The sequence below is a fragment of the Patella vulgata genome, chromosome 7, assembly GCF_932274485.2.
Source record: "Patella vulgata chromosome 7, xgPatVulg1.2, whole genome shotgun sequence".
Lineage (NCBI taxonomy): Eukaryota > Metazoa > Mollusca > Gastropoda > Patellidae > Patella > Patella vulgata.
This window is the reverse complement of record NC_065885.2, coordinates 34,102,973-34,115,831: the sequence shown is the minus strand read 5'-3', so window position 1 is coordinate 34,115,831 and position 12,859 is coordinate 34,102,973. Positions and strand designations below refer to the sequence as shown.

General features: G+C 33.7%; 1 protein-coding gene across 7 annotated transcripts in view; it reads right to left on the bottom strand.

Annotated features, from left to right (window-relative positions):
• Positions 1 to 2,037: 2,037 nt before the first annotated feature.
• The window catches only part of LOC126828631 (activated Cdc42 kinase-like), a 79,647-nt gene continuing 68,825 nt past the window's right edge, over positions 2,038 to 12,859 (bottom strand). For 5 of the 7 annotated variants that reach the window (XM_050558515.2, XM_050558516.2, XM_050558512.2 and 2 more), the window contains exons 15-17: positions 10,014 to 10,051; positions 8,565 to 8,616; positions 6,793 to 6,931 (exon numbers count right to left, since the gene is read on the bottom strand). In XM_050558515.2, the coding sequence (XP_050414472.1) occupies positions 8,602 to 8,616; positions 10,014 to 10,051 (53 nt within the window). In that variant the 3' untranslated portion in view covers positions 6,793 to 6,931; positions 8,565 to 8,601. Of the gene's footprint in view, positions 6,932 to 8,564; positions 8,617 to 10,013; positions 10,052 to 12,859 lie in introns of all 7 variants that reach the window. The other 2 variants (XM_050558517.2, XM_050558513.2) reach the window with 2 other exon arrangements.

Here is a 12,859-nt window from a genome sequence, read left to right as displayed (position 1 = left end):
TATTGATTCGGTGTTGAAAACATTCCGTAGCATCCAAAGCAGATTATAGATAGAATTATTTTTTTTATGTTATCTTAAATGGCCACTAATTATAAAATCTTTAATGCGAAAGAGATGCTTGTGTGATATGTATCTATTAAAGCTGGTTTCCATTACGATTACATGTGATTGTGTCATCACTTTTTAATTGAAACGTTCTGTCGGAGTTGTGATAATATGCAGTCGTAAACCAATAATTATATGGGAGAGAAGAAAAGTTCTGTCCTAGAGCGATAATGCAGATCACTTAAACATGCATTATGCAAGAGCTAAATCTGCCTATCGCAGGTCTTTCTTTAGGCCATCCCAAACTTAGGCTGCCTATCTACAGCTAGCTCCGGCTGAGAATAGGGGGAAGTATGACGTGGATGGGTCGCTGCGTGCAGTATGTCTTTAGGCCTGAAATGTTATCAATCTGATTAAAATATAGATCTATCGCTAGTCTGCAATATTTAGCAGATTAGAATACATTTTTTAAAAAAATAATTAAACGTAAAAGTAGATAAGCGAGACTTTGTTTTTTTTTTATCGTACCGACTTTAGTAGTAGCCTAAAATTCAAAAGCTAATATCTCGGTTCAACGTGTTCCAATATGACTGAAATTTTTAGCATATTCTATTTATGTTATTTATGTTTTACTTTTATAGCGAGATTTGTCAACTCTTTATCTAACCTCCCATAATGCCCCTTTATCATACTACTGAATAATGAAAAGTCTATAGAAATGTTGAAAGTTTTGTACTGAATGCCTTTAAAAGACGAGGAATATAAATATAGCTTTGGCAATGAGAGAGAGAGAGAGAAATGGGGTTTAAATATAGCTTTGGCAATGAGAGAGAGAGAGAGAAATGGGGTTTAACGTCCACTCGACACAAACTAGGTCATTTCGGGACTAACATATGGTTTAATTTTATTTCAATAATTCGCTTGCGCGTAGGGGTCTTTAGCAGTGGGAGGAAACCGGACTTTAGCAATGATGATCAAGGATAGACTAAAAGCTAATATCTCGGTTCAGAGTGGAGCAATTTAACTGAAATTTTGAGCATATTCTATTTACGTTATCTATTTTTTAACTGCTGTTAATGTGCCTTAACCCCCAACATATCCCATAGCATATACGATGAAATCAGACTATTAAAAAAAATCAGTCGTTATTTAATTATCAAATGGTTAACGTGAATAGGTGTGAATGTGATATATCCTTTCAAGCTGGGTTCCATTACAATTAAATGCGATTGTGTTATGGCTTTTTTGAAAGCCAAGAATTAGGAGCGTACTGTATAAATCAGGAACCGACCATGACATCATTGCGCAATAGTAAGTCCTGTATAAAACAGGAACCGATCGTGACATCAGTGCGCAATAGTAAGTCCTCTATAAAACAGGAACCGATCATGACATCAGTGCGCAATAGTAAGTCCTCCAGGAACCGACCATGACATCATTGCGCAATAGTAAGTCCAAGCATATAAAGCATGCGAAGTTTCATGTCCATCTGTATTCGAATGGGTGTGGCCCAGCAAGAACAAGTTCGACAGCTGGTTTGCAGCGATGTGTGGTCATGAACAGCCGATTCTGGTCATGGACAGCTGAGGAATAGCTCGTAGAAGCTGAATGTCCCAAATGGGTCGCTTTACGTCTCCGTTAATTCTTTGGGTGATGTTCCAAATAATGTCCATGGGTCATGGGATAAAAACAGTACATTTTACGGGCCAAAACTGTAACATGGAAAATCTCCACACGATCAATAATTCTGGCAGTAATTATCAGAAATGAGGTTTACCGTCCCACTTTTCTGCACCAACTGGGATAATTAAGACGGGCATGTGCCATGAGGGAAACACTGTGTATAAATTCAAGGTCAACCGGGTGATAATTATAGCTTCTGGAGCAGCGACAAGCAATTGTGGACGAGGGACAGGCAGAAAAGGGAGACAATATGACCACATTTCAATGTGAGGTATAAAAAACACTCAAATAATTCAAGGAAGAAGGATGTTATGTTTGTAAAGTTTAATAAGAAGTAATTGTTTTACTACAAAAAACATATCTATTTACAAGCATATGTTTCAGTCAGTATAATGGTTTGAATATGAAGATTTATTCAGATCTATAGATGATAACAAATTATTTGAAGCCTAATAACAAGACATGTTCAACTTCTACACATCAAAGAAGAATTAATTCACAATTAAACAATTTAAAAATAAATGCAATTGATGGTTTTTGAGAGGGTGAAAAATGTGCACAGGCTAATGCATTACACATCATGATACTAGAAAATGATTTTTTTTTTCTTTTTAATAACTGCAGAAAATTTATAAGATCAAAGCTTGTTCATTTTCTTAATATGTCAAAATTAATAAACAATGATTAAATGTATGTACAGTTTTGAGGTCGTATGTAATGTTGTTTTCTATAATAATGGAAAGCTAAAAGAATAAGAAATGTCACTGCAAAACCTTACATTGTACATACAAACCTTAAAGATAGAAGAATGTTATGAATTTCATACTGAGCATTGGTATTAATTAAAAGGCAAATATCCACATATGCTTAAGATAGAAGAGCAGAGATAAGCAATAACATTTACAACAACTAATGGTAGGTAATCAATAATTAATTATTTGAAGCAGCAGCATTATAAGAAGGGTTTGAATAAGATGTCTATAATACAAACATGAATTATTTAATATACAGTATAAAATAACAGCAATATACAGGTTAATACAAATAACATAACAAAAACAACTTAAACTATAAGAACTATTATGCCTGGAGAAAAATATGATCACCTCTTGTTAGTTGGGAGCTTATATAAGGCCAATATCTAAAACATTTTAAAGTAAACTTGAATAAAATAGCAATGTAAGGGGTTGAAACAATATTTCTTATAACACAATTTTCAAATATAAAACTCCCCATTGCTCCCCTCTTCATAGAAGTCTGTTCTGTAATGGTTATTTTCTTTTTTGATCAGAATCATTTACAATGTGTTTTAAAACATATTTATCATCTCCTAATAAATTCTTTTATGCCACCCTTATTATGAAAATTCCCAGGTTTTGTTTTAAACCAAAAAAATTTTGATTGATTGCCTGAAATCTTCTAAGAAGAAAATTTCCTAAATGTCAACCTGTGATTAGACATAATATAATCTGTGAGAAAATAATTTCCTGACACTATATCATGGAAAATATTTTTTATAACTCATCTTAAAGAGTCTTAACCCAAATTTGCTAACCAAATACAAGACAATGGCAACGAGTCATTTTGTTTTAGCTCCAATCGGTTGTATTCACTTCAATCCATACTTTTCAATTGACAATCTGTGAACAAATTAACTGCTTAAATTAACTAGTTATACAGATATCCCCATCAGAATAGCTATTTGGAAATACGGTGACTGTGATTTAAGAGGTACAGTAAATATCCTGTAATCATAATTTTACACCACTCACAAAGGTGTTTTTCCTTACACAAACTATTTATCTCATTTTGTTGCTATGGAAGCTATAAAATTTTAACCTGGGATTGTAATTTTCTATATTAAAACATTAAATTACCTAAAATGTTGCAGTTTTCTCAATATATTATCAGCATTAAGAAGATTATCTATGAATTTAGGGTTTATTTGAGAATGACACCCTGTCAATAAATCTTATTTTAAATCAATTTAATTGAGGTATGTTTTTAATCAGATATATAAGGTAATGACATGATGAACGTAAATTTGAAAGATATATAGATAATATGTTAATATTTCCAAATAGTTTCCTATGACGGAATGTCTTTCATTGTTTAGTAAGTGCGTATAATTAAAGGAAGAAATTACAAAATTGGTTGTTACATGAATAAATGAGTCCATTCAAATTATATATGCTGATATGCAATTTGTTACAAACAAAAAAAGGCAATTGAGCATTCATAAATATGGTCCAAACTAAAACCCTAGGTATAAAAGGCCCAATATACAGGACATGTTATATCAGTTACCTGTCCTCTTGGTAAGTGATAAATTATTAGTTATGAAAATATATTACATTTATTCCTACGCACTGGTAAAAAAAACATTAAGAGAGCATGTACTTATGTGACCTGTACAATCACATTAATAAATAATTCCCTATTAACCTTCTTCAGATATTATTAAAAGTTCTATCAAATGTTGATTAGCAAAAAAATAGTCTGTGATAAATTGGACAAATTCAGACATGATTTAATTATTTTAATCAGTTCAATGATGATTTTATTGTCTGTCGAGCAATCTGCACTATATTTTTGCCTATTACTAAATGATTGCTTTTTTCTAACAAATGATCTAACAAAGCCTACAAAAAACAATTGAAGCACTAAATTTTACCTCTTAGACATTTAATGTATGTTTCGAAATACATTGCAACTACATGTATGTTTCTGTATTTCATTACAAAATGTTAAAATTTATGACTAGTTTCGTTTATAATCAAAATACAAAATTATACATATACATCCATTTAAAAAAAAGAACTCTAGCTAAATTATTAACGGCCAAATATATTGCACTAAAAAATTGGCAAGTCTAATAAAGATAAAAAGAAAAAATTTATTTTTTTTATACATATCTACATTATAATTTACACTTTGTTTTTTTATTCCTTATTTGTTACCTTGTACAGTTGTAGCAAAAGTAGTTTTTTGATTTTCGAGTAACTCTACAAGTACCGGTATATTATTAAGGTTCATTATAACTACAGAAATTATTTAATTTCCATTATTTTTAATATTGGATAGGCAAAATTAAAAGGAAGAACTATGAATTTATACAAAATCAACAATGGCACAATATTCATAATAAATTTCAAATTTTCTATGACCAAAATTTCTTTTGGCAAAGCATACAACATCAATTTATAAACATTTACCTAAATGTACATACTTTTATAAAATACTAGGAACAGAACATCACTGATAATGAAAATCAAATTTCTTATTGGATATCAATCGTGCACACTGATGTATTAATAGGGAATTAAAGATACATTTCCAAGAGCATAATTGGATAGCTGGTTCTTTAAACTGGAAGGATTATCTTTGTAATGACTACAATTAGTTCAAACTGCCTAATAAACAATTCAGCTCCAGACAGTGATCATATATATATATTATATATTATATATATATATATATATATATATATATATGGCAGCCATTTTTCTATTGTATTTCATAATAAGTCCTTTCAAAGTGCCACTCTTTCTCAGTGACATCTCTTCTTTCTAGCATTTGTAACAACATATTTATATATGTTATGTTCTACATTTATACAACATTTACTTGTAAATATTCAGTGAAATTACATATAGTGATCTCCATTATAACTGTGAAATAATCTATTCCAGCAGTTGTTTAGGACCTAAATGTTTAATTTTAGTATGAAGTTGCTATAGTTACAAACAGAAAGGAAGGGTATTGCTCACTGACTGCCTTTGTTACAATATTCTTAAGTCTTTTGTTCCTACTTAGTCATTGCATAACAATTCCTTTGAGATTTTACCATAACCATTTACATTAATCATTAAAGACATTTGACTTTAATTCTACTTCACTGAATAAATATAAAGGATGCAGAAGCAGAAAATTAAATTCACTTTGTTGCATTTTTGGCTTATTGTATCAAAATTTAACACAACATACATTGTATTTCAACAAAGAGGTGTAGCGTTTTAAGATAACAATATAATGGACACACAATCTACTAACCTATACATTCACTTCTAGAATAATAAAATTTTATTGGAAATTAATCAGCTTATTACCTGGAGTTCTAATCAATAGCAACGAGGAGAAAACAATACTTGAATTGTGAATTAAGTGACTACTGAAATGTTTACAGGCTTACTGGTTGATGGTTTGATACTTATTGTCTTTGTGTAATAATGGCAATATATTTCTATATAGTATGTACAGTATAAATATTTAACTATATGTTAGTAATACCATGTTTCCTATTCACAAACCATAATGCTGACATATTTAAAAAGTTATACATACATAATGAATGATACCATAACATAAAATATGATATCTGTCAATGGGCTAAAGTTGAATAAAAAGAAAATAGACACCGATAAATAGACCCAGTAGAATAATATTGGTATAAATGTGAATTGCAACATATTTTTCACCCAAAGACAATCTTGTAAGGGAAATAACTCTTATCAAGTTATAGTTCTCCTTTGACAAAACTTTCAGTCCATAATTTTAGTATATGTTGTACAATATCCTTAATGTGGGTTTTATTACCAAAGTATATCCATAAATTCACCAAATATGATTTCTAAGTTAGGCCATATATGTAATATTCCTTTTAGTACAGCATACAGTCATTCCATATTCCAGGTAAATGAGATAAAACTGTATGGTGCCAAAATATCCTTGGTTGGAAAGCACAAAAGACCCATGTATTATAGCACTGAATAAAAACATCAAGTTTTTGAGCCACTGTTTGAAATCTATTTACCAGGCCAAAAGATGTAAAGAAAACGATAATGCCTCTTGAAGAATTTCACAATCTCATTTGATTATATTTTGATGATGATCCGCAGCTAAATGTGTAGCCAGACTAGTTTTGTTACAATGAATATCCACCAAGCTAAAAATCACATAAACACTCAATTGGTTATTTCATTCTGGGTCAAACGTCCACTGTTTCAGGGCTTGTCAATGGATGGCTTAACATGTAATTAGCCGCCTCCCGTACATCCCAGTTTGTCCTTAGTAATGCCTCTTTACATTGACTAACGTCACCTAACTGAACGCTTAAAAGTTGTTTTAATTTGACGTATTTCACAGCTTTTTGTAAATCCCATCTGGTATCTTCCAAAGCTTTCATACACTTCTCTACACTAAGCTGAAAGTAAACATCAATACAAATTTAAACTTTGGGGAAATACATTCCGTACAAATGAGCGTACATTGCAGGGGCTTATTGACTGATATGACTACCAGCACTAAAGGAAACTATTGGGATTGCAGTGTTTTTTTATTTATTGAGTTTATTAATCATTTTCAGTCTTTAATTATTTTTTGATGAGAAGAAGAAATATATAAGGTACTATATATGATACACTCAAAGCCATTAAAATCGCAATGCCAAATGCACAAAACCGAAACGTCAGAGAACCATGAAACAAAGCAGGGGTCAGCTGAAGTCAATATCGGGTATGTCCACTCTGAGCTCTTACACATGCCTGAAGTCGCCTTGGCATGGATTGGCACAGCTGTCTCACTACGTGCTGTGGGATTGTTTGCCTACTATGCAACAGTTCGTGGTGGCACGGCTTGAGTTTGAACCCGTCGTACAAGTTCATCCCAAAGGCGTCCAAGTTCATCCCAAAGGTGTTCGATCGGGTTCATGTCGGGAGACACAGCGGGCCAATCCATAACACGGATATGATGATTGTTCAGAAAGTCTCTTGTCAACCTGGCAGTGTGGGGTCGGGCATTGTCATGCTGGAAAACTATCTGTCGATGGACGCCATGTTGAGCCAGCAATGGAATCAACACCGGACGAAGGAAGGCGTCAACATAATGTTGAGCGTTGAGATTGCCTTGGACCACCACCAAATGGGACCGGAAGTTAACTTTGATAGTGGCCCAAAACCATGACGCCATCTCCCTCGAAACGATCCCTTTCCAGCACGCAGTTACGAGCAAAGTGTTCATGTCGACGTAGGTAGATACGGTGACGTCCATCAGGTAAACTGAGGTTGAATCGGGATTCATCCGAGAAGACGACAATTTGCCATGGTGTGTTGTGCAGCTACCCCTAATTTGTGGCCCATTTCTGTCTGGCAAGTCGATGACAATGCGAAAGGATTTGACCTTGGTAAGGTCGACGGCAGCGTAACCCGAGAGCAGCCAGGCGCCTTCGGACTGTTTGAGGGCTGATCTGACATTGCCGTGTTCCAACAGTTCCCTGGCAGTAGCAGTAGCTGACTGGAACCTGTTGCGCAGATGCTGTAGTTGGATGTGGCGATCTTAAGCGGCAGTTGTTACAGGTGGTGCTTCAGGTTGGGGTCGATCGGCAATTCTTCCAGTGGTGTGGAAGCATTGTCTGAGGCAAGCAATGGTTGATGGGTGGACATTACAGTATCTGCCGACGGCTACCTATGAATCTCCCTGATCCAGCATGCCAATAGCTCTGTTCCTGTTTTCTTGTGTAAGGCGTGGCATTTTCCAGAAGTGATAAATGTTGAAATTTTGTATTTAAAGGGCCAGAGTGCAGGGAATGCACGTGCAAAACATGTGACATGCTTAAAATCGTGAAAAAAGACAAGTGTTGCGTTTGCATGAACAAAGTTCATTACCGAGAACTGATATTGGATACAAACCCAGAACTCCACAAAAAAGAGACCCATCACAAGTTTCACCTATTTGCCATAAGATAGGAAAGCCCAAAAAACGTTTACCAGAAGTATTTCACGAATTAGACATTGTGTTTTTAATGGCTTTGAGCGTATATAATGAAATCTTTAACTCACTTCATTTGAAAATATTTTTTGCATGGTTTCTATCTCTTCACAATTCTTCTCCCTAGAAAAATGTAATATTAATATTATGAGTATAAATCATTAATTTATGAAATACAGTTGGTCACAAAAAAATATATCCAAATTCTTAAAAATCCCCACAAATAATAAAAATAAAAATAATTTAGATATAAATAGCAAAGAAATTTCATAACAATATCGTCAAGTTTTCAACATTATCCCTATCAGTCACATAAATGGTGTCATTTAAATCTAATGATTTGTTTCTTTTCTATTTGGTCTTAAAACATGTACATTGGAAAATAATGTACTGGTCTCTAACAAATGCACTATCAATTTTGGGAGAGATGCCATTCCGATTTTTATTTTTAGGTCTCTTCGGCAGGTTATAAGATGGCATTGTAGCAATACATATACTATACATATAGCTAGCATGCATCATTCAGTCCTTGCCTCCCTTTTTTATGTACTCTAGTTGTTACTAGTTTGTACTGATTAAATAATAACAATGGTATATCATTCTAATATCTATCAATACATACAAATGATAAATCTAAAAGCATTAATGGTTTTTTTTTTAAGCTGATGTTAATATCAATCAGGAAAATGAATTATATATAAAAAAAAATAATAATAAAAAAAAAAATTATCAAATTGTCTACATAACACTTTTGGTAATATCCTAAAATTCTATATATAAAAAGAGAATGTAATACAGCAAATACATGATTTCTAAATTCATCATGACTCTGGATCTTACAAATATGCCAGCAGTCAGAGCTATCAAAAATAATATTTTTAGAATTAAAATACTAGAGTTGTTAATTTTCTAAAGATGGAGTAATTAGCCACCAGCCATAAGGTTCTTAGACAACTTCTGGGGAAAATACAAGATACATGTACTGTAATACAAACTATCTGAAACCAACTTTACCTGTACCTTTTTTACCATAGAAAAATTCTTATCTATTTTGGTTCAAATATTGGAAGGGTGCAACAAAAACCAGTGTTAGCATAACAACAACAAAATAACAAGATAACAAGAAATTCATAACTGAATCAAAAGATATAACGAAAGAATAGAAGAGAATAGAAACAAAAGTAATATATTTGAAGTTTAAATTTTATTTTTACTTGAAGGGTATTTTTTTTTTTTAGAAACATGTCTTTCTGAGGGATCAGAACCAATCTAGCAAGATGAAGTCATTGTTAATTGAAATGATTTTCCATGCTTGAAACACTGTCAATAAAAATTATGTGTATATATAACGATATATTCATGAACTTTCGTGCAGAAAGTGTTATTGTTGTTGTAACAAAGGTATTAAAGGGTATAAAGATGATTTTTTTTGTTTTATTTCGGTCTTGTTAGCATTGATAAATAAAACAAGATAAATTATAAAATAAAGAAATCAGAATGGAATCAAGTGGAAATCTTACGTCATTATACTCTACCATAATAGTAACATTGTTTTGTTCTGAAACACAAAGTCCTATAAATCAGTGAAAGCCAAAAGAAAAGAGAAAAGAAATTGAAGATAAACCAAAAATAGAAAAGACACCTCATGATACACATACACATATACTTAAATACTCGAGAAGAAAAAGAAAAAAAAAATAGAAGAAAAAAATTCAACAAAAATTAAGTACACATTTTACTTTTGCAAAATAATTCAAGCTTATAAATTTGCTGTGGACATAATAGATCTATTTACGAGTGCAGACAATTCAGTTAAGGACTGATTATTGAACATTAAATATAACAACCTTTAGTTCTTTTATCAAATATGTATATTCACTTTTAAGAATAAAACATAAAAATATCTTAATTAGTAATTCCCAACTTCTGGCCAAATTTTTATGTTTATTTTTACATTTTTGATTAAAAAAAATAAGGGTTTTTGACAAAATAAAGGGAACACTATCCAAGACAACAGACCATGCCTCCTCAATCAGTAGAAATGACATCTTATCTAGTCAAATTCTTTCCATAAATATTATTACATGTACTTCAATGATGGGAGTAATGAATTATTGAAATAATAATGAAATTCTTTATCTGAAATATACAGTAATAATTGATTATTAAGAATTTGACTAAATAGAAAAACCAACAAAATTAACCATGCCAAAGGAAAACTGAACTGAACATTAAAGAAATATCAACAATGTAAATACATGATTAATAGTAAGAAATGGCTGTAAGTGTGATTGTGTTAGTTGGTATAGGGCTATAGACATATTAACAAAGCTGTTACATTACTTTAAATATAGCAGAACAATTTCAGTTCCATAGTTACACATAGCTGGGTAGATTTGAGGCATTTTACTTTTTAAAAAACGAGAGCATCGCTAACGCTGCAATATACGTCCACATTCCAGCTTTGATTGATATGGTACTTTTTAAAATGAAGAGAATGAAATATGAAATGGCTGTAATATGATAAGAGGCAAAGTAGGCTAGTCGTTGGGTTTGTTTTGCCAAATTTACAGACAAAATACTAACAAAAAAGTGGGTGTGACACTGCCCCAGGAGGTCGGAGCAAGCATCAAAATAAATAGTTGCTGTCTTTACAGTATAAGGAATAAATATGCAAAGTTCCATTCAGAATTGCAGCCTGTAGACGATAAATACAAAAAATGGGCGTATCTCTGCCCGTGGGGGTTGAACATGGAAACAATATAAATAGGTACCACCCTGTTATTGAAATGACAACATCAATAGTTGCCGTCCTTAGGGTATAAGGAATAAATATACCAAGTTCCGAGATAATCCATCCAGAATTGGGGCTAAAGGCAAAAATTGGGCGTGGCTTTGCCCCTGCGGGTCGGGGCATTCACCAAAATCAATAGTTGATGCCCTTAGGCTATAAGGAATACATATGCCAAGTACCAAGTTGATCCATTCAGAATTCCGGCCTATAAACGATAAACACAAAAATTGGACGTGGCTCTGTCCCGGGGGGTCGGGATATGCAGTTGTCGTCCTTAGGCTATAAGGAATACATATCCCAAGTTCAAAGACAATCCATTAAGAATCGTAGCCTGTAGGCAACTCACAGAGACACAAAGAAAAAATGGGTGTGGTTCTGCCCCTGGGGTTGGGCAATCACCAACAAACAACAGGGGACATCCTTAGGGTATAAGGAATAGGTATGCAAAGTTTCAAAAGGATCTGTTAAGAATTGCGGCCTGTAGGCGACACAACAGGCACACAAACATTGAGTGTGGCTCTGTCCCAGGGGGTCGGGCATGCACCAAAAATAATAGAGGTCAGCCTTAGGGTATAAGGAATAAGTATAAAAAAGTTTTTAAGATGATCGATTAAGTATTGCAGGCTGTAAGTGACATACAGACACACAAAAAGAAAATGGGCGTGGCTCTGTTCCTGGGGGCTGGGCATTCACCACAAACAATAGGGATGTTCCTTAGGATAGAAGGAGTAAGTAGGCAAAGTTTCAAGGTGATACGTTAAGAAATGCGGTCTGTAAATGACCAACAATGAATACAAGAAATGGGCGTGGCTCTGCCACTGGGGGTCGGGCATGCACCAAAAACAATAGGGATCATCCTTAGGGTATAAGGAATTCATATGAAATTTTTTCAAGACGATCGATTAAGAATTGTGGCCTGTAGGCGACACACAGACACAAAAAAAATGGGCGTGGCTCTGTCCCTGGGGGTTGGGCATGCACCACAAACGATAGGGATGTTCCTTAGGGTACAAAGAATAAGTATGCAAAGTTTCGAGATGATACGTTAAGAAATGCGGCCTGTAGACGACAAACAAACAAATACAAGAAATGGGCGTGGCTCTGCCCCTTGGGATCGGGCATGCACCAAAAACAATAGGGGTCATCCTTGCGGTATAAGAAATAAGTATGTAAAGATTCAAGATGATCACTTAAGAATTGTGGCCTGTAGGCGACACACAGGCACACAAAAAGAAAATGGGCGTGGCTCTGCCCCTGCGGGTTGGGTATGCACCCCAAACGATCGGGATGTTCCTTAGGGTACAAAGAATAAGTATGCAAAGTTTCAAAATGATACGTTAAGAAATGCGGTCTGTAGACGACAAACAAATACAAACTAGAAATGGGCGTGGCTCTGCCCCGGGGGGTCGGGCATGCACCAAAAACAATAGGGATCTTCCTTGGGGTATAAGGAATAAGTATACCAAGTTTGAAGAAAATCCATGAAGAATTGCGCCCTGTAGGCGAACCACAGACACACACACACACACACACACACACATACATACATACACACACACACACACACACACA